We start from the raw sequence: 22975 nt of genomic DNA on the forward strand, positions 1-22975 counted from the left end.
CGCAGGCATTACGGTGACAGGTGCTCCTTCTAAGTACTTTCTAGCGGGGTTAATCATGATCGAATTATGTAGCCGTCATATTTTGGAATCGCTTCAAATGTATTTTGAGTTCTTTGCGCTGCCTGTCACTTTGAGCATCGCTATCGGACGACAGATTCCGATAAATAATCTGGCGTGCTTGAAGACTGCATTTCTATGGACATAGTGCAGTAGTGTTCCTTACTTGATTTGAAAGGCATAGACTTCCCTTCATGCTGTGTTGACTTTCGCTCACCCGTAAAAGGTATATAGCGGACTGTGTGTCCAAACAAATAACAGGCTTACTTTCGCGGTGATGATTCGTGACATTTGTCAATATTAAAAAACAAATACCGGGACTTCATGCCCTGTGCTCTTATGATTCGCGGGGGTAGCAGGCTTAACCCCAAGGAAGCCTTCGAATCGGTGAATAAATATTCGATATACATAATACATATACTAATACACATGTATACAATATTTCGCTGTTGATATACAAAGTTCTTTTTAAATCTCTACGAGTTGCTGACGATTATTTCTGAAGTGTCAGGCGAAAATATTTGGGTTTATTTCAGTATGAATATACTATTCGATTGTATATTGCAGTTCTGTACCTCTGCGGTATCCTCAAATATCCGCTCTTTTAGCTACTTGGACGACTATCTGTACTGGACGGATTGGGGGAAGCGAAAAGTGGAGAGGATGCTGGTCTTCGACCGTAAATCGAGACACGCGATGATTGAGGAGCTGCCCGATTTGATGGGTATCAAAGCGTCTAGCGTCACCCCGATTGCGGCCGAGAATGCTTGCGTGAAAAACAACGGCGGATGCTCGCATCTTTGTTTGTATACTCCTCGGGTATGTTGGTGACGTTATGGTTGTGGCTAACGCTGATGTCACTCTCGGGTGCTGCTTGTTTTCGTGTGGATATCTCCTATCCTTTGCTGAGTAGGAAGAACTTTTTCGATCTGTCGTTTGATTTTTTCGATTCTTTGAAGGATGGAAATGTTTCTATTTTCAACATGACTTGTTAAATTATCGCTGACATTGACTGGCTACTTACTCCATTATCTTTGTCAAAATTCGCGTAATCTTATCTTGTACTAGTAGGCTTTTTAAACAGTTTGGTAGACCACTTGAAGTATTTTGACGTAGGATATGTCGAAAGTGTGATCATCAACTGTGTGTTAGGCAAAAAGCGTTCCAAATTACGTTCTAAATACTATAACAACTTGAAATTTGCTTTTATATTTCGATAATTAAACGGACAAGCCTTTGACCTATTACATTCTGCAATTGAGAATAAAATTGATGCGGTCCAGCAGCTGAGAACCACTGCACTATATAATTTCGATGTGAACTCGTCGATTGAATCAAGCGTTGACTTTCAGGGAGTGCGATGTGCGTGTCCGGACGGCCACGAGCTGCTCTCCGACAAAATGAACTGTTTCAAACCCGAAGCGTTTCTCCTGTTTACGCTCGGAGCGGACGGCGTCCATAGGATATCTCTGGAGATAGCTCCTTCCGCAAGTGTCGAGGTCTCTCTCAAACCGAACATAGACGCCACCGTCTTGGATTCGCTCGTGGAAACGGAGACGGTGTTCTGGACCGACTCAGATCACAAGGTGGGTACTGGGTGGTAACGAAAAAGCGATTGAGATCCAGTGGCGGTAGAAGTAGAAGAAAGTAGCGATACTAGTAGAAAAGTGGAAGTAGAAAATCAGTAGTGGAAGTAGTATGTAGTTTCAAAGAGTAAATTTGCTTGAGGTGCCGCACACTTAGCTGTAAATCAGAGGTGGCTTCTTTAAAAATTGCAAGACGCACCTTCGTGAGTAAGACAAACTTACTAGTGACAGCGCAAATAGGCACTATTTCAGAAAACGTATTCAGTTACTATATGACACTGGGATTATTTCACGCGATTTTATGACAATTTCACTTATAGAGCTTCTTGCAGGTGCGGAGCTTCAATATACAATTGAATAGTATATTCGTTTTGAAATTGTTATGTTCGTGCATTTACGTTCAGTGTTGTTTCCTAATTGTCTCCTAATTTCTATAGGACTAGTAATTAACTCCAATCATTATTTCCTTGTGTGTCGCGCTTGTATTTATATCCTGTGTTCTGTTGTCTCGTCGTCTTTTCATTTAACTGTACTCCGGATCGTGTCGCTGCCTTAAAGTCATACTGCTGTAAAATATACTGATTTCGTATTGCAACCTCGTCGTATTGAGTTATTGTTCAAACAAGATCAAGAACATAACAATTGGTGTCAGAAGTCGGATTCATAGTTATTTCTGCGACGAGTATATATCATGGAAGCAAGTATATTGAAGCTTCTAGAGAAGCAGCAGGAAATGATGGCGGAACAACGCGCACAGCACAAAGAAGATATGGCACAGCAAAAGCTACAGCATGAGGAAGCCATATCGCAATTAGTGCAGAGGTTGAGTCCCGGTACGTCAACATCTGAAGCTACCGCTCCCAAGTTTGATTCGTTTGTAAAATCAAAGGAGAAATGGGACCAATATCTGCAACGATTCAACCATCACCTTGCAATTTATGGCATTTCCAACATGGAGAAGAAAAGAGCGTGTCTACTCTCATGGGTTGGACCTGAAACGTACTCGCTCCTACGTAATTTGTTTGGTGCTGCTGATGTCAGTGCGCAAACTTTCGACGCGTTGACCGAGAAGTTGTCTACACACTTCAAGGACTCCATTCATGTGCAAGCAGCCAGGTACGAATTTTACAATTGCAAAATGCAACCGGGACAATCGTACGCCGATTGGATCGCAACTCTACGCGGAATCTCCAAGGATTGCAACTTCATATGCTCAAGAGATGGCTGTGATCAGAGCTACGTTGATGAGCTAATGCGCGATCTCATCATTAAAGAAACGCCGCACGCGGATGTGAGACGGCATTGTCTAACACAAACCAATCCATCCCTTGACGACGTTCTCAAAGTAGCTGCAACATACGTGAGAACGCTGGAAACCGATAGGGTTATCCAGGGCGAGAGTAACGGTAAAGATACTTCCATCGTCAACAAAATGACTGGAAGCTATCAGAAGGGGAAAAAACCTTCCAAATCCATTCAGGGCAACTTCCCGGAAAGACTGAAATCCTGCAGCCGCTGTTTCATCGATCACCAGAGAAAAGACTGTCAATATCGACATGCAGTATGTCAGAAATGTGGTCGTAAAGGTCATATCAAACCTGTGTGCATGTCTACCAAACCTAGTATCACGCAACAGGTCACATCCGTCAATTTCTGCTCAGTACCACTCCTTTCCTTCGACATCGATCAACTATATCGACGCGTAGGAAACCAGCTCTGGATCAACTCCAGCATCAACGGCATTCCGTTGCCGACACAGTGGGACACTGGTGCACCCTCCGCCATGGTGGGATTGACTGGGTACAAAACTTTGGGCTCTCCGAAACTCTCAGCATACCATTGCTCTTTCGTAGCGTATGGCGACAAGCCATTGAAAGTGAAAGGTATTTGCACTGTAACCGTGCAGGTGGGTTCTGAAGTTCGAGTTGGCTTAAAATTGGTAGTTCTCGACGAACACCGTGGGCAAAACATTTTTGGTCTCGATTGGAGCGATGCTTTCACCATGACCGCTAAGGGAACTTCTGCTTTGGATGCAATTTCCTCGCAGATGGTCAAATCGCAATCATGTAATACTATTGACATTTCTGATTCGAACGACAAATTGGCATCTTTTCAGTCCAAATTTCCGTCTGTTTTCTCTAATGTATTAGGACGATGCACCAAGACAAAGGTGACAATTCACTTGAAACCTAATGCCAAGCCCGTATTCAACAAGCCACGTCCTTTGCCGTTTGCAAGGCAAATCGCTGTTCAAACCGAATTGAATAGATTAGTCAATCAAGGTATTCTCGAACCAATCAATTACAGTGATTGGGCAGCACCAATTGTTGCCGTCACTAAATCAAATGGATCAGTACGCATTTGTGGTGACTTCAAAGCGTTGAATCAACAAATTCAGATAGATCAACATCCCCTGCCCTCCTTGGATGAAATTCTTCACAAGTTACAGGGTGGTTGTATATTCACGAAAATTGATCTTGCCGATGCTTATTTTCAGCTAGAATTAGATGATGATGCGAAGAATTTGTGTGTCATCAACACGCAATTCGGTCTATTCCGTTATCGACGCATGTGTTTCGGAGTCGCATCTAGTCCCGCAAATTTTCAACGCTGTATTGATGCCATGATCGCCGGCTTACCCGGTGTTGCTAGTTTTATCGATGACATAATCGTTACTGGCATTGATGAACGCGATCATTTTCGCAAGTTATCGCTACTCTTTGAGCGCCTCACCGAATACGGTTTCACCGTCAACTTCGCTAAATGTGAATTTTTCAAAAGTAGTATCGAGTACCTTGGTCATATAATCGACAAGGACGGCAAACGCCCGTCTCACAAATCCGTTGAAGCAATCAAACAGTTGCCTAAACCTCAGGATGTTCGCCAGCTACAGGCATTCCTGGGCAAAGTCAATTATTATCGCGCGTTTATTCCTAATTTCACGAATAAAGCCGCTGCCTTGTACCGTCTTCTTCAAAAAGACGCGAAATTCATTTGGAATACGGACTGTGCCGCAGCTTTTTGCATTCTCAAAAACGACGTAATCGACGCTACGCAGTTAGCTCATTATGATGTAAACAAGCAGCTCATTTTGTCAACGGATGCTTCTCAATTTGGAATCGGCGCTGTCCTCTCAATCGAGCACAATGGCGAAGAGAGACCGATCGCACACGCATCGAAAACGCTTTCGGATTCGCAAAAATCCTACTCTCAAATCGAGAAGGAAGCTCTGTCAATCATTTACGGAGTCACTAAATTTCGTCAATTGTTGTGTGGTAGAAAATTTACGCTCGTAACGGACCACAAACCGCTTTTAGCTATTTTCTCGCCAGACAAGAAAATTCCCGTGATTACAGCGCAACGTTTACAGCGATGGGCACTAACGCTCATGGCTTATCAATATGACATTCGCTATAAACCGACCAATCAGCACGGAAACGCCGACGGTTTATCTCGCCTACCAAAGGGTCCAGACCCTGAGTTTGACGAACTGGAAATTCGTGAAAACGCGTAGATCGTTCACGCTATTAATATGGCATTCGATGGCTTGCCGTTAACTCGCAATGAAATTCGCGACGCGACGCTGAAAGACAAAACCATGAAACTAGTAAAATTATCTGTCACTCATGGTAATTGGAATCCAAAGACGCACATTGATGATTTTTCTTGGTTTTCGACTCGCAAACGTTGGCTTTCTCTGCACGAAGACATTGTCATGCTCAGTATTGATGGTTTTCAGCGCGTAGTAATTCCGCAGTCACTTCGTTCGCGAGTCTTATCATTGTTGCACGAAGGACATTGGGGTATCGCGAAAATGAAGCAGATGGCTCGACGTTACATCGCATGGCCTTCCATTAATCGCGACATTGAAAATCTCGTGAAGAGTTGCGACGCTTGCCGTAAAGTAATGAAAACGCCTGATCGTCAGTATCGCAAATGGCCCAAAACGTCTGAAAGCTTTGAACGAATTCACTTGGATTTCGCAGGTCCAATAAACAATAAAATGTTTCTTGTCATCGTCGATGCGCATTCGAAATATCCTTTCGTTAAAGTAATGAATGTCGGTTCTACCACAACCTTGTGTGTGGTCAACGCTTTGAGGGAAGTCTTCTCTATCGAAGGCATAACAATTGCCACGGATGGCGGGCCGCAATTCACATCGAATGAATTCGATACGTTTTGCTCTAATTTGGCAATCAGCCATATCGTATCACCTTCTTTTCACCCTGCCTCGAACGGGGAAGCGGAGCGTTTCGTCCAGACTTTAAAAGCTGGATTAATTAAAAATTGCGACGGGGGAAAAGATCTCAACTTCGCGCTCCAAACACTTCTCGCTACGTACCGATGTGCACCGCACCCGGGCATAGACTGGAAAACGCCTGCCGAGATTTTACATGGTCGACAGCCGCGCAATTTGTTAAGTTTGTGCTCGCCCTTTGACAAATCGAAACCCGTTACGCCTGGACAATCAGTCACTCATTTCGAGATTGGTTCCTCGGTTTACGCTCGCAGTTACCGAAGCGGACCAAAGTGGGTTGCTGGCGTGGTGACGGAAATACTGGGGCGTGTTGTGTACATCATAAAAACAGATCATGGGTATTGGAAGAGGCACAAAAACCAACTCCAACCACGCTTGATTTCAGCTGGCCATAATAATACAGCCACACAGGAAGTTGCTCAGCCTCCGCAGTCGCAAGCTGAGCAACCATTGGTTAGGAAGAGGGCACAAGGTCCTGCAGCTAGTCCTGCCTGTACGTCGGTTAGACGTTATCCTTTTAGGAATAGGAAACCCCCCCGATTTCTATAGACCTACGTAAATGTGGGCAACCCTCTAACTTACAGGGGAGGACTGTTATGTTCGTGCATTTACGTTCAGTGTTGTTTCCTAATTGTCTCCTAATTTCTATAGGACTAGTAATTAACTCCAATCATTATTTCCTTGTGTGTCGCGCTTGTATTTATATCCTGTGTTCTGTTGTCTCGTCGTCTTTTCATTTAACTGTACTCCGGATCGTGTCGCTGCCTTAAAGTCATACTGCTGTAAAATATACTGATTTCGTATTGCAACCTCGTCGTATTGAGTTATTGTTCAAACAAGATCAAGAACATAACAGAAATGAACCCGAATATTTTCGGCTGACACTCGTCAGGGGTAATCGTCAGCGGCTAGTAGAGAATTGGAAAGTACATTGTATATCAACAATCGTATCACAAAATGTGACGTTACCAGCATCGAAATTTTGAATAAGAGAGCGTTCATTGTACCATAAACCATCTAAAAATAGTACATTGAACACTCTCGTATTCGAAATTTCATGCTGGCAACGTCATATTTTGTGATGCGATTGTTGATATACAATGTTCTTCCCAATTCTCTACTAGCCGCTGACGATTACCCCTGACGAGTGTCAGCCGAAAATGGTTGGAAAAGGTTCATTTCAATATGAATATACTATCCAATGTCACTTATAATTTGACGTGTTCCAAACATATACTAAAGATACTTTGTATAATATAAATAGATAGAAGCAGTCGAAAATCATACCCACTTGGTCAAGAAGGCAAAAAGAGTACCTACCTTTGACCGCCTCTGTTGAAATCAACGTGCAAATCGCGCTTTCTTTTAAGGTGATATTCCGAGCCAACATGAACGGTACCGATTTGCGAGAAATCGTCACGGTCGGCGTCGGCACCGTGGAAGACATCGCAATCGATTGGATAGGACGTAATATTTACTGGACCGACTCGGACAGCAACCGCATCGAGATGGCAAAAGTCGACGGCTCGAGCCGCAGGCCCGTCGTCCGGCAGAACTTGCATACGCCGTCGAGTCTGACGGTGGATCCCAACAACGGGTAAGTGACTCGGTTTTGTGCGATTGGAATCGACTTTGGCAAACTACCGTAGAACTGCTTTAATGGAATTTTTGCTTACTCTCCACCAATTGCTCGATGCGCGACGTAAATTTCCTGACATCGCATCGACAGTAATTTCTAGGCGCACACATTCGGTTTCTGTTTTCGGACTTGATATTCGCCATCACTTTCAAGGAATATCTGCCAGAACGTCAAGTTGATATTTTTGTAAACAAAACCAGTTCCTAAAGCTTTTAGAGTTTTAATATATATACATAATGACTATATTATTAAAAGGTACATGCCTATTAAAGGTTTGTACCCTCAAACTCGGTTTAAAACTAAGAGAACAAAGTATGCAGTATCCAGGTCTTTGTGAGAAAATGGTAGCCGCTCCCTTACCACCTAAAAAAACTGGAAGTTAGGGAGGCACACTTTTGAGTTGTCGAAGGCACTAGTAATTATTATTATTAATAACAGTGAATTCACTTACCGTGCGTCCATAACACACTAACACACTAATTCAAGTGGTATCACAATGTTGAAACGATGAATTCTGCTATGGCTATGTCAATCGTTCTTTAATCTGCTGATCCAGTTACACGGTAACCAGAACCTTTCTCATCCAGGTTCATTTATTGGTCGGAGTGGGGCGGTGGGCGACCGAGAATTTGCCGGGCCCGGATGGACGGGTCCATGGTGACCGTCTTGCTCGGCGACGGCTTGGTGGGACGGGCGAACTCGCTGCTCATTGACTTCCAGCAAATGCGTCTCTACTGGGTGGACCTGGACGCAAACGAGATCGCTTCGTCCAACATGACAGGCGGAGACAAGAGGAGGATATTTGCTGATAACGATAACATCTTCTTTTCCATTGCGCTTTACGACGACTACCTGTTTTGGACCAAGGGTACCGTGATCGAACGGGCCAACAAGACTGATGGTTCGAACAGGTGAGGATGACGCTTGCTTTTGTCCTGGCAGAGGACTCGCTACATGCTACCGAGGCAAAACGTTGCTACCCGTTTACAACTACGGATAGAAATTTGCTAAAGCGAGTTTGGCATAGGTGGTCAGTCATGTGTTACTTCCATTTTTTTAAGTAATCGAGCCTATTTGTTCCGCTAGCTCTAAGGCAGGGGTGGCCAACCTGCGGCAGTAGAAGCGTAGGCCTATATATGCCGCCGTGTACATGTATAAGTAATTCAATTAGCGTGTGTTCGCCATGGTTGTAATGACTCGAGTCACAATTTTCTGATGAGTCAACCTGACTCGACTCATTTTCTCAAAATATGGGAACGACTCGACTTGAGTCGTCTGTGTATTGACTCGACTTGGACTCGAGTCATTGCACATGACACAAACCAAGTCATATGACTCGAGACTCAGACGGCCAAGACCGAGATTTCATTGTAATTTCGGAGAATCGATAAGTCACCGCACTATTAGGCTCTCGTCTATTGGTACTGGTACTTGAAAATGCGACCAGAAACTGATGAAAATGAGAAAATTTGCTATGTTATAAACATGACCGTTCGATATCACCAAACAGAGTTATAAAAAGTAGGTTTAAAAAGACTTTAACCGTAAACCGAGCAGTCAACACAATTACTTGGACTCGGACTCGAGTCATAATATCATGACTCGGACTCGACCGTCTGCTCGCTGACTTGGACTCGCGGACTTGACTCGGAGGTGAATTGAAAACGACTCGACTTCACTCGAGTCAAAACTGTAAAAGTGAGATTGTTGTGTCAGTGGAACCTTGTGACGCCAACCCTACAACCCTAGTGTTAACGGCCGTCAACGTGCAATTTGAATTTACGTATCAGCCCTCAAATTATTAGAGTTATTATATTAATTCGACTTCAAAATTTCCTTTGCGCGATTCAGGACGACTTCAGTTTTCGTTTTTGATGTAGTAGTGTCTTTACAATCGGAGCAATTTGCGATCATATATTTGCTGATCGGTGATCCGTGTTCGCAGAGTTTTCATTCAAAACTACACGCCCAGTCCGAGTATCAGCGACATGCTCGTCTACCACGCCTCCCGGCAAACCGGAGTGTCCGCGTGCTCTCGCGATAACGGCGGTTGCCAACATCTATGCCTTACCCTACCCGAAGGCGGACATAAATGTGCGTGTCCCGCTCAACACGCTTTGAAGGGCGACAATGTCACGTGCAGTGGTGAGTGGATCCGTCTGTTTCTGTTCCCGTTTTGTGGTTGGAATCTGCATTAGTTATTCTCAGTTAACGAAGTTGTGCTGTGGTGATTTGGTGGCAATCCTTTACCGTTTACTGTTACAGCCAAATAGCAGTTCCTATTATGGCTAGAATCTTGATAAGTCATTTTCGCTTAATTGGCATTTTGGCGGCTAAAATCAGAATGTAGAATTGTCATATCTTCCGATTATCAGTGCCGTCTTATATCTGCTGATTCAGTTACTAGTACCAATAGCGATTCCTATCCCCCTATTGTTGCAAGAATGTAAATTAGGTAATTTCACTTGAAAAATGTTTATCGCAAGTGACATATTGCCAGCTCGTGTCAAAATGAAGAATTGTCGTATCTTACAATTATACTGATGATTTAATGGCAATTCTTTTTCATCTGCCGAGTGAGTTACCATTGCTGTCGAATAGCGGTTCCTATCACCATATTATGGCCAGAATCTGAATTAGTTATTTTCACTTGAATCTAGTTGAATGGTTACTGTTATTGCTGGTGGTATCATCCCAGCTCAAGTCGAAATGAAGAATAGTCATTATTGGTGCCGTGATGATTCAGGGACAATCCTATTTCATCTGCCGAGCGATTTACTATTACCTGCAAATAGTGGCGTTAGGGGCCTAGCAGTTCTTTGACGTGTGTTTGGATAGCCTGGTATTGGTGAGGCAAGACAAGGCAAATATTTGCCGACAAACACGAGTCGCGCTTTGATGCGGTAACGGGCGATTTATATTTTGTTTGTCTTGACAGAACCCGACGAATTTCTGTTGTACATCAAAGAGAACGAGTTGAGGCGTATCGTTTTCGATCACGGCCAGAATCCGGACGACGTGCTGCCGGTTCGCGGCTTGAAAAACGCCGAGGCCGTGGCGTACGATGCGGCGGAGAATTTTGTGCTGTGGATCAGCGACAACGGCATACACCGATCGCATATGAATGGAAACGGGGTAAGGACCAGGCTTGTGCGAACTACTGGATTAAGAAGTGACTTTCTAAAAGTCGCAACTATAACTACTCACTTTTGTAAACTCGCAACTAGAACTCAACTTTTGAAAATCTGCAACTGAAATACAAGTAACTGGATTCATTTCCCAAGCAGCTCATTAATTTTTATTCATTTGAATCAGATTGGCTTTCTGTTATTAGTACAGGACGGGGTTTTGAGATTGAAATGGAAAATCTTAAAAACCTCTCCTGGGCTACGCCTCTCTCTGACTCTGACGTACAATGACTGCAAGAACACCATACAACGGGGCATCGGTATCTCACCAAACGCAGCATATGTTTTCTAGTTGTTCAGCAACTAATTTCCTTTTTAAATGCACGACTAGAACTACCGAATTTTCATAGAACTACTCGAAAACCAGTAGCTAGTTGACCGTCACCTAACTAGATCAACAGTTTGTCCGTGTGCAACTGTGTATGTCTGGTAAGCATGGCGATTTTTTTTGTCGACATGGGCTTGATAAGATGCGAGGTCAGAAGTGAAGTTTTGAATGTTAACAGTCGCGTTGTCATTGAACCTTCAATTTATTGATTTAGTGACCGTACTTTTGTGTTGGTCCGCATAAAAGCAGAGTAATGGTTTACGATAGTTTTACGGGATCCGTGAGGTCAAATTTGAAGTTTCGAATGTCGCAGACGTAATGTCATTGATTGTTTGACTTAGACATTTTGTGTTCGTGGTTGGTGTCAATTCGCAGTAAAGTGAAGCGATGCTTATTTAGTTTTACGGGATCCAGGTTCCGATCCGGTACGAGATTGTTGGTAATGAAGTGTTACAATTAGGTTTTGCCTATTCGCACTAACTGCGGAAGCGATTTTAATTTTCGACTATTTTTTAGGCAAAAGTAGGTTTAGAATTGTTACTTTTTGCTACTTCTACCTACAGCCAATAATGACCACTTAGCCACTTCTGGATCTGTTCCAGAAGCCCGTTTCCATCTCTAAATTAAAATTCAAAATAGATTCAAATACGTTTGAGTGCCAATGATTTAACTCTATACAGTAATAGTCTGCTCTCAGATACATAGTTTAAAAAACCCTATATGTCAGCTAGTAAGGCACTTTACCGAATTAAGAATTTAGAGCCCTGTCCTGGTTCTGCACTTTCTGTCAAATAAAGCACAAATTCGGTTTCTGTAATACCTGCCTATAATACCTGCCTGATAGCCATCCAAAGCCCAGACCCCACACGTCTCGTAATGGTCGCGTTTTCTCCAGTCTCAGACTCTATACCAAGACAATGCGAGCGACATACAACCGTTCGGCATGGCAGTCGACTCCATCAACAGGATGTTATACTGGACCGATAGCAGGAAAAATACGGTGGGTCTATGTTTGTTTGGACATGTTTTTGTGACTTAATCGCGTAGCTTGACATTTCAGATAAGCGTCATGGGATTGAACGGAACTTTGATCGGGGATATCATCTCGGAATCTGTGTGGCTTGTCGGAGATGCTCGTTTCAAAGAGGCTACCTACGTCATGCCGAGACAAATAGCGGTTTCGCCTAAAAGAGCGTAAGAAATTTTGCCCGAGTGGGTTTTCCTGATAACACGGAAGTATCATATCAAAACTCCTGTGGTGGAAAGTAAATGCAATTCTCTGGCTACTTCTGCGAATCATTATGGTCAGCCCTAAATGTTACATTTTGATATTGATATTTTTGATATTTATTGCATCAAAATGTGTGTTACGCTGTGTCACGCCATGTATATGAATAACATTGCACTTTATGACTATTTCTAGACGTTTCTTTTCAGGCAAATATTCTTCAGCAGTTCGTGCTCCGATTACGTGGCGTGCAGAGAGTCGATATTCAGGTCGTACGTGGACGGAACAGAAGTAACGAAGCTCTTCTATTCAAAGCTGCGACGTGTTTCCGGGTTGATCGTTGACAACGGGAAAGACAGGTTTGCATCGTTGCGCGAATGTCCGAATGTGGGTCGATTCTGAGTTTGCTGATGAATAAGTGATAAAACAATTTGACGGCATGGAAAGGAGTAAGGAGCGGGCTTAACCGAAACAGGCCTCTGCATTCGCCACAAATTTGTTCCTCGATATCCTGTGATGTATTAGTCGATACCGATAAATCCAGTACCTTAGGTTTAGGTTTCAAGTCATGTATTCAAGTGCCACTGACGATGACGTCGTAACAGCCTGAATGATTTGGAAAGTCGAAGTATATATATTTTATGCGACTGCACGGAAACGGGCGACAGTCATATCACATTAGAGATATTTTGGTGTTTTTCGACAATACTCATTCCATTGTCCTTCGCTACTTATTTTGGGTTCTCTTATACGAACATATCAAAATCGAATGAATAATTCGACAAGGTAGCGTAATGGTGGAGCGCCCGTCTTTTTGATCGGTAGGTCATGGGCAGGGTTGTAACCGCGTCACAAGGCTCCGAGTCACAAGTCAATCTCACTTTTATAGTTTTGACTCGAGTCAAGTCGAGTCATTCATTCAATTCACCACCGAGTCAAGTCCAAGTCATCGACCCGAGGTTCCAGTCCGAGTCATGGTATTATGACTCGAGTCCGAGTCCAAGTCATTGTGTTGACTGCTCAGTTTCCAGCTAAAGTCTTGTTAAATCCACTTTTATAACTCTGTTTGGTGATATTGACTAATTTTCCTCACTTTCAACAGTTTCTTGTCGCCTTTCCAAGTACCAGTGCCAATAGTCGAAGTCCTGATAGGGTGGTTTCTTTATTATTCTTCGAAATCACAATGAAATGTCGGGCTTGGCCGTCTTGGTCTCGAGTCATATGACTTGGTTCGAGTCATGCGCAATGACTCGAGTCTAAGTCGGGTCAATGCACAGATAGACTCGAGTCGAGTCATTTCCGTATTTTGAGAAAATGACTCGAGTCAAGTCGAGTCATCAGAAAATTGGGACTCGAATCATTACAACCCTGGTCATGGGTTCGATCCCTGGCCGGGTCAGGTCAAAGGCCTGATAGTAACGCTGGTCTAACGCTGGTATCCATGACTTTCCGATTGGCGCTGGGCATTACCGGGATAGCATGGTAGGGTGGTGTAAGACTTGGAAAGCCTTACGAGGTTATTTCTGCACCTTACTTGTCCAGCTGCATATGCACATCATGCACTCATAGTGTGTATGTATGTATATGCCGCAAAAACACCAAGGACAAAAATACAATGTCCTATTCCTATTCTTTTTGACAAGGGGTGTATAATTTCAGTACTCCATTACTCAACTCAAATCTTTTTCGAATTTGAGTACCCAAATTGCTATACCTTATTTCAGACTTTACTGGAGCGACAGCGTCATGGACTCGATAGAGTCTAGCGATCTAGACGGCAGCGACCGTCGGACTTTCCAGTCCAATGTGGCGCAGCCTTACGGGCTGACCGTGTTCGGTTCCGGGCTGTATTGGGTCAGCGAGGTGTCGGACAGGAATCTGGCGTCTCATTGGCAGATTGAAACTGCGAAAAAATCGGAGCAGCGCTACAAGGCTCCGCGGAAAGTGAAGGGCCTCAATCACAAAGTGAAAGGTCTTTTCGGGGTGACAAAGATGAACAGAAAAGGACTAGGTAATGCGCTGTGGTCATTCTGATAGGTTCCCGTGCCTACCTCCGGGTAATTGCAAACGATATAAATCAGAATGCTAACATGAAATCGTTTCAATCGATACCAGGCCAGATGCTTGGTTGTCCTGCGCCCGGCCTGTGAGAAAACTTTTCGATATTCATTTCATCGTTATCTTCCACAGACGAATACAGATGTTCGGCAAATAACGGCGGCTGCTCTCACATATGCGTTGGGAAAGAAGACGGCACTGTGTCGTGCTCGTGCCCTCTCCATCTCAAGTTGATAAACGCTTTACAATGTGGTATGTATTTCAACATCTTAAACGACCATCATGCCCCTGTAACTTGTCATTTACTGACATATAAAATACGACATCAATCCCGAGATTTTAAAATGTTTACCGAGACAAATATTTGTTTCACGCTGTCTTAACAACCTGTTGTAATGTCTGTATCGTTATCAACTAAATTATCGTATCCTAGCGGTTGAATGTGCACGGTGGACATAATCGCTACGGATGTACGCGGGGTTATCAGTCGGCGACTGCCCTGCCAGTTTAATATCCATGAATGAAATTCAGCCCGAACCAGTACGGATTTGTAGTCCAGCGTTGAGAATAATATTTGTTTATTATTGACACCGATTATTATTGATAATTATAACCCAAATCTTGAAAATAAGGACAATGTATTTTAATAAGATATCACCCTTCGAAATCAGGGCAAACTTTAGAAATATGGACGATACGGCAACCCTGATTAGGACTAATGTTAGGCTGGTTTTGTTCACGCAGGCAAAGGCCCCACCTGCACCACCACGGAATTCGCGTGCACGCGGGGCAAGCAAAACTGCATCCCGCTGAAGTGGCGCTGCGACGGCGATCCGGAATGCGACGACGGGTCCGACGAGGAGAACTGCCCGCCATGCCAGGCCAGGGACAGCTTCCACTGCGGCACGGGCGTGGATGGCACCGACGGCGAGACGGCCCGGGCCATGGACAAGATGAGGCCGTTCCTCGGCGTGATACAGAATCTCGACACCAAAATGCAGCAGTGCGTTAAGATGGAGAAGCGATGCGATGGTAACAGTGACTGTCTGGACGGCTCGGACGAGCTGAACTGCGGTAAGCGCGCCGCTCTGCGACTGTGGAGTCGGGTTTCTTACTTTGCACTCTTTTGGGTTTTAAAAAGTGGATAGCTGTTTCGATATATGTTTGCAACTCTTTGGCGAGGGAATTCGGCATAACAAGTGGGCTGTAACCCGAGCATATTTTCGAAAGTAGGATCTATTTGTGGTGCCATTTGAAACTTGTTACTTGAGTACTTTTCATACCTTAATATTCTGCTTCCACTTGAAGTAATCTAGTGTTAATTCATTATGTTACTTCAACTTCTACTTGAGTAGCTACCATGGCTGTGGAATATGTTTTACCTCCGACTCCAGGCGTTTGCAATGTTCTGACTCCGAAAACTTGAATTACTCGGACTCCAGCTCCTAATGTTTTCTTTACAGAAAAACAAGTTTCCCGTAAATCTAATCGGAAAATGATGTGTTATTAGTTGAGAATTTTGTCTCACAGAAAGAAATTGAGTTTGCGTATATCTCCGTATGTGAAATAATGTATAACTTCTGTAACTGCGACAGCAACATTAGAGAGAATTTGGTTTATTTGAAGGTAGTCGTAGTCGGGGCATTTTAACTCCAACTCCAGCCAGTATGTATTTCCCAAACTACGACTGGAAAGGTTGTTACAAAATTTTTTGTGACTCCAACTCCATTAAGAGAAAATTTAACCAGACTCCGACTCCACAGCTCTGGCTGTCCCGTCCCACTGCACGTTGGGCGTGACGCTGATTTCTTTTTTGCTACAGCTTGTGCAGAACAACATTTTCGCTGCAGCAACGGTCGGTGTATATCGGGCGTGCTAAAGTGTAACGGGCGCGACGACTGCGGGGATCAGTCGGACGAGAACTGTATCGATCAAGGTTCGTTGAATACGGTGTTCCGTGATGGAGTGCCACGAGTTGGTTTCGCCTGCTTGATAGTTTTTGTGGCATAGTATTTTTTACATGATCTGTTTTGTGAAGTGAATAGTGGTTTTGGGTTTAGTCTGCATGTATTTTTCGAAAATTGCACCTATTTAGGGCCATCACTAGAGCGATTTTTTTACTTAAAAAGCATAAGATTTTGATCTAAAAAAAACGAAATTTTGACATTTTTTGACTCGAAAGCCGACAAACTCTATTTTAACACAATCTGGCCCACAATCTGGCCCTATGAAGAATTGCAATACATCACTGTAAGAAATCATTAAAATTTGTTGTAGTGCAACGAAAGATACTTTCCAACATTCTCGGGTAGAAAGTGTCTGTGCTTACTGAGTAGCTTGCCAAGAATGGAGAAAGAACATCCAACAGCAGCAGTTGTTGGCTGACAGCACTGAAGCTGTGCGTACACTGATGGGCGACACACCGTGTTGCTTCATTTTGACAATGGTGTCCACATCACAATTTTTCATCATGCACTAGTTGATATAAGAAGCATCCAATACTCACGCAGTCTTTCTTCGGTTAGGATATTGCGGTACGTTGAGCATAACACCGCGTCAACTTATTTGTTTGATCTGAATGTTTATGATTCGCAATGAGCAGACAATGGGCTGTCTACAACGATAGGCCTATAAAGTGGGCTACAAGCTGTAAAATGTCAAATGATAAGTTCACCGACTTGTTGAAAACATCCTCGCTTCACTACCGGTCATAATAAGGTGCCCAATGATGTGCGTTTGTGACAGACGGTGTCGCGGCCTCCCCTATACATGCCGACAACACAGTGATCATCATCGGTATCAGTTGCGCAGCTGGCGTGCTGGTCATCGGGATTTTAGTCGTGGTGAAATTTCGAAAGAAGGTGAGCGTGTCTTTGTCTCTCGGTTTGCAGCGGTTAGCATCGTTTGTAGAATTGTTGACCCTTGTGAACTGTTGCTGGTGTCTCGTGGCGCTGACAGGCAGAGGTGGTCAGGTTAGTTACTGTCAGTACTTTGAGTTTACTCGACTCCGCATATCATGCAATGGGCAAAATCTCAAACACGAGGACCTTGGGACGTCGGAAGCGCGGAAGAACTGATAAAATCTGTGGGCATGACAGTCGCAGACCTCCGGAAAATCGCAGCTATTGTTTGCGAAGGAGGTTTGCACGAATCAATCATGTGGAGCAAGTTGACTTGACGCATTGCTCGAAGGCCGCGATATAGACAATGAATTGCCCGTAAAGGACGAAGCCCCGAAGGCTCCAACAGGAATTATGAGTTAAGCTTTGCACATGCTTTTGCAATACCAAAGCGAATAAGGCATGCTTAGGACTAAATGGTATTTGCATGGTGTGTTAGGAGGGCCTGTGACCGAATTAGCACAGCGCTGTATATACTGCACCAGGCATTTATAAGCAATAAACCTTCGAAAATATAAGTATTATAGGCCTTGTTTTGCTTAAAACTGCAAAGTAATTGTAGAAGAGCAATAGTCTAACACAGTGGTTCCCAACCTTTTTCGACCCATCGCCCCCTTTTCAAGGTCAACACCTATCATCGCCCCCCAAATTTTGTGTACCGAAAATTGGGCATACAAACTGTAATCACCGGCGGGTTGACTAAAAAAAAGGTCAAATTTTCGGCTCGATGACCAATTTGACACCCTTTTGTAACTAAATTTCCATGGGTTGACTAAAAAAAAAAGGTCAGCCGTTCTAATGCGTCATCGCCCCCTTCGCTATTTTCGCCCCCCGTCGCCCCCTTTGTCCATTTTCGCCCCCCTGTCGCCCCCTTCGTCATTTTCGCCTCCCTAGACCGCCAAATCGCCCACGTTGGGAACCACTGGTCTAACATTACCAACCAAAGGTGGTCAAAGTCTCAAGTAGAAGTGGAAGTAATGCGCTAGTAAAAGTTATGAATTCTAAGTAAGTATTCTAGGCCTAATTTGTCCTAAAACCTTTCGAGTAGAAGTAGTCTACAACAGGGTTGAAATGAATCGAGTCATGAATCGATTCGAGTCCAACTAGAGTCGTGATTTTTTGGTGACTCGACTTGACTCGAGTCATATTTTCAAATGCATAAAATGACTCTACTTGTACTCCAGTAATTGTGTGTGACTCGAACCAAGTCATATGACTCCACAGACTAGGACGGCCAAGACAGACATTTCGTTGTAACTTCGAAGAATAGTAAAGTTTCCACGTTACTGGGATTTCATCTGTTGAAACTGAGGAAAATGACTGTATTATGAGTCCGAGCCGTGCGATATCACTCGAGCGGAGTTCGAAAAAGTAGTTTGAACCGGCTTGAACTGAAAACTGAACAGTAAACATAATGACTTTGACTCGGACTCGAGTCAAAACTCTATGACTCGGAAGCGACCCTCTACTAGCTGATTTGGATTCGGACTTGACTCGGTGGTCAATTGAAAGTGGCTCGACTTGACTTGTGTCAAAACTCTAAAGTGAGGTTGACTTGTGACTCGGAGTAGCGAGTTCTGAGTAACTAAAATGTCAGTATTCTTGGCCTAGTTTTGATTAAAAAGACGAGAACCATGAAGTAGAAGTATTCCAAAATTGTGACCACACGAGTAAGCAGTGCAAGGCAATAACTCCACGCGAGTACTTTGAAAAGCAGAAGTACTTCATTACTGACCAACTCAATTCGATTCAGTCGTCAAACGGAGTCACGGTGGGCGGAGTGTACACGAAAAAGGACGGCGGAAAGTTCCATTTCAACTTCAAAATCACCACCGACGAGACAGGCCGCGACGACTCCGAGACCCAGCACCCTAGGTCTTCCGGTGGCAGGTCCACGGCGTCAGTCAACGTGTCACTGACAGCGGACCGATCGGGTCACATCGTCCCGGCCGAGATGTCGACACAGCATCGCCGCCACGACATGCAGTATTGCGGGCCAGTACCGTACGCCGGTGGTCCGGGCGCGATCATGCCGCATGTACCGCGGCCGAATATACCAGGGGCTTCGTCCAGCACTTCGAGCGGGCACGGACGGAAGTTTTTCATGCCGGTATGAATTTTTCAAATTTGTTCTCTTGTCGATCATGACGACTGTACATTTTGATTTTAGACTCTTAACCCGCCTCCGTCTCCTGCGACGGACCGGTCCGGTTCGAAAATGGCAGGCGACGGGCATTACTCGACTGACAGCCAGTCCACGAGGGCGCCGCCTTGCCACAAGTGCCGCGGCGGACATCGGCACAGGTTTGTATTGATTCCATATTTTTGTCATGCTACGTCATGTGGACATATGAGCATGCGATGTTTGAGCATGTTGGTGAAAGTTGAGGTCAGAGTGGTGACCCTATTATTGGCCACCAAGTGCTCAATTCACTTGTAACCGAATGGCCACATGCTTGTACTTCCGCGGTCCGGTAAAAAGTCATATTCCCAAATATCGGGCAACAACATGACCTGTTCAAATGCGAACCATCAAAATTGTTTTCAGACGGACGCCACGGGGCTACGCCCACGTCCCCGTGCCGCACCCCACACCGTGCCCGTCTGACTCCTACGACGACTGCCTCTCGCACAGTGGAACCAGCGTACGGGAGTTTGACTCGATCAGCTGGCGCAGCAAATCAGGCGGCGCCCCATCATCCCCTCCCCCGCCCTACTGCTACTGCTGCCACCACGCTTACCCACCAGCCTACGTGGGCTGTGGCGGGGCACCTTACTACCCTTACCCTCCATCGTCGTGTCGATCATCACACCGCGGATACCGCGGGCCGACTGCCCCGCCAGACCCGCACCGCCATTCGTCGTCGTCATCCGGGTCTACTCGTGCTGGGCAGGACTATTTGGTGATGTGCTGCAACCGTTCCGGCGGCAGGTATCACCATGCGAGCGGGCGGAAAATGTTTGGCGCATTGCCTCGGCGTCCTTGCAATGGTTATGACGTGAATAGCGATTCGGACCCGTTTGCCCCGCCGCCGACCCCCCGTAGCCAGTATTTGTCAGACTATTGTTGCACGCATGATGAAGCTGATGAAAACCATGATGACGAACCATACTTGGACATAGGCGGAAAAGTAAGTGCCATCGTCGACGTGGACCAGGGCAAAGGCCAGGACGCTGTGTTTGTTTCCAACGGCGACAGTGACGATGAAAAAATAAGCGAAGACCGGCCCTTGCTGGTTGGGAACGAGTCGCCCGCTAACTCGGCCGAAATTGATTTCCCGATTCTTAACCCACCGCCTTCGCCAGTCGCCGAGCTGTCGTGATTTGTGAAAGGGTGTCGGAGCGTTGACAATCTTGAAAATATTAGCAGTGCCTTTTACCATTGTTTTGCTTGTAATCACTTTTTTTTCAATGTTCTGGTACTCGCATTTTTTTAATGTTCTCAACTTAACTACCAACTCTCACATTGTATATGAATTTTTTGTGTTTGTGTTCATTTAACTCTGCGATCTTACTAATTTCTCGAATTGTCACAGCCAGTTTGCGACACGATTATCTTTGAGTTCTGCTATACCTCAAGTTTGTTCGTGCCTATTAGCAACATCTGAAATGAAATCGTGGCTGCTGTTCGATTTTTCTTCTTGATACTGGCTGCACGTATGAGTTTGCATTCATGCCTACGCGACGTGTACATCGGTCTGAGATTCTGGTTCCGACTGCTCGAGATGCCAACTGTCCGATTTTTATGAACTTTTATTATTGCTTTTGGAAATGTTCGCCCGTTCATATAAAATATTGGCGATACTTCTATTTGCGGGGTCTTTTTCTGTTGTACACAGCCCACCCCACAGCCGTGTCAGTTATGAAACATTGAAGTGTCAAATGAAATATTTAGCCATACGCAACGAATTTTATGATGAAAGTTTGCGCACACGGCAGAATCACTTCAAATTTCAATAATGGTCAGTAGGTAAAGTTGCTATTTTGCTTCGTGAATGGAGATATGCTGAGCACTCTAGTGGACAGCTCGACCTTGTAGTCTGGGTTGGGGAGTCGTGTAGAAATTCTTGATTCATGGTTCGAAGGTATTATTCAATCGTTACTATTTCGACTGGACAAGCAATTAGACATCCAAGCAGCACTTTATTGAGCATGCAAACATGTGTGGCCTAGGTCAGTGGTTATTAACCGCTCTGGATGTGTTGAAAGATGGTATGTCAGGATTCCAATACAGTCCTTGTTGCTAATCTGCAATTGACAGACCTATCAAATCTCTTGAAGGTTTTTGAACTAAGAACATTAGAATGCGACAGTCAAATGTAAAACCGGGTGGTTTCGTGCCTTATGCACATAATTTTGGTCCGCGCACTTGCTCATATTGCAAATATGACATGAATGAATGGTTTTCTCTACAAAATGTTGACAGCTAGATATGGTACTGTAATCTTACATCATGTGACGTTACCAAAGTTGCAGAAATGACGCTTCACAACAGTGAGAGAATCTATTCCAATACCGTAGGGGCTTTTAGCTATAATTTAACTAAATTTCTTCTTCTAAATTTAGAGTTGCATGTATGCCTTCAAAATGATTCCGTTTGCATTGCGACTCACAACTCCTATATAGCCTTTTTTATACATTATGGGTTTTGTTTGCAGTATGTACATCGTCCATGTTGGAAGTTAACAATGGTACACAGTATGCCACATGCAACAATTCAAAACCCGGTACAACTTGACCTTCTCCATCACAGGGGAAATCAAACCTTGAAGGTTTGAGTTTACCCAATGGTTGTTATGTCAGCATGATAGGATCCCTACAAATAGTACTACTTTTATGCCATTGATTAGTCGACAAGTCATTCGCCTCAGGTTCAGCCATCATACTATACAGCGCCAGACGCTTCAGGTCAGGGGTGGCCAACCTTTTCGGTCAAAGGGCCACATTACATTGACGAAACGCGCCGGCGGAAGATTGAACAAAGTTCATAGGTCAATATTATGGCTACTTGAGTATATTCCGGGTCTGCTGTATGTTGCTGGGCTCAGTTTGCAAGAACTGGACTATTCAGCGAGTGGACATACTGATATCGAAAGCTTCGGCCAACATGCGTCGATCATTTTATGCCTATGTTTCATCGTCGACAGTCTTCCTGTGAGCGCAAACGCAAGGTCGCATGTTGGACGACACTTTCTCTCGTAATTGTGATTATAATTAGACTTAATCTGGCACTCTTTTCAGGAGGGGTAACAGCACAAAAAAAACAAATCGAGTGACAAAATATTGCGGAAAGTGGGAAGAAAATTTTTACTTTAGATAAATCTACAGCAGAATATTCTGCTTCATTGTAATGAACGAAGATCTACCAAATTTTGACTGGCCCATGGATCCGGCAATGCGTCAGGATTGATATCTCAGTTGTGCCATCCCAAGTGTTGCGGCCAGACTGATCAAATTTTTGGTGGGCCAAGAAAATTCACAATCTGGGCAATCCATTTTTGTTAATATTACTAAATTTTTAAAATTACCATGCGGGCCACGGGTTGGCCGGCCCTGCTTTAGGTGATCTCAAGTAGCATTTGCAGCAGCTCTGTTATTAACTAATAATTACGAAATTGTGGATGCCTTCCTACCATTAAACAAGCTCGACTTACATTGTCCGTCAACTCACTGCATATTGTCCTATGAAGAAATATGGCCAGAGCTACAAGAATATGATATATACGGTAGTGT

General features: G+C 44.3%; 1 protein-coding gene across 3 annotated transcripts in view; it reads left to right on the plus strand.

Annotated features, from left to right (window-relative positions):
* Nucleotides 1–21052, plus strand: part of LOC145455850 (low-density lipoprotein receptor-related protein 6-like) — a 32728-nt gene extending 11676 nt beyond the window's left edge. For all 3 annotated transcript variants that reach the window (XM_080333868.1, XM_080333867.1, XM_080333869.1), the window contains 17 exons: nucleotides 666–876; nucleotides 1410–1643; nucleotides 7272–7498; nucleotides 8128–8451; nucleotides 9486–9685; nucleotides 10479–10675; nucleotides 11952–12056; nucleotides 12117–12250; nucleotides 12494–12643; nucleotides 14009–14295; nucleotides 14475–14594; nucleotides 15087–15416; nucleotides 16165–16278; nucleotides 17088–17203; nucleotides 18996–19352; nucleotides 19413–19546; nucleotides 19791–21052. In XM_080333868.1, coding sequence (XP_080189994.1) covers nucleotides 666–876; nucleotides 1410–1643; nucleotides 7272–7498; nucleotides 8128–8451; nucleotides 9486–9685; nucleotides 10479–10675; nucleotides 11952–12056; nucleotides 12117–12250; nucleotides 12494–12643; nucleotides 14009–14295; nucleotides 14475–14594; nucleotides 15087–15416; nucleotides 16165–16278; nucleotides 17088–17203; nucleotides 18996–19352; nucleotides 19413–19546; nucleotides 19791–20565 — 4015 coding nt within the window. In that variant the 3' untranslated portion in view covers nucleotides 20566–21052. The remainder of the gene's footprint in view (nucleotides 1–665; nucleotides 877–1409; nucleotides 1644–7271; nucleotides 7499–8127; nucleotides 8452–9485; nucleotides 9686–10478; nucleotides 10676–11951; nucleotides 12057–12116; nucleotides 12251–12493; nucleotides 12644–14008; nucleotides 14296–14474; nucleotides 14595–15086; nucleotides 15417–16164; nucleotides 16279–17087; nucleotides 17204–18995; nucleotides 19353–19412; nucleotides 19547–19790) is intronic.
* Nucleotides 21053–22975: the final 1923 nt, after the last annotated feature.

The sequence above is a fragment of the Botryllus schlosseri genome, chromosome 14 (genome assembly GCF_051294905.1).
Source record: "Botryllus schlosseri isolate E-star chromosome 14, Bs_hap1, whole genome shotgun sequence".
NCBI classification, from domain to species: domain Eukaryota; kingdom Metazoa; phylum Chordata; class Ascidiacea; order Stolidobranchia; family Styelidae; genus Botryllus; species Botryllus schlosseri.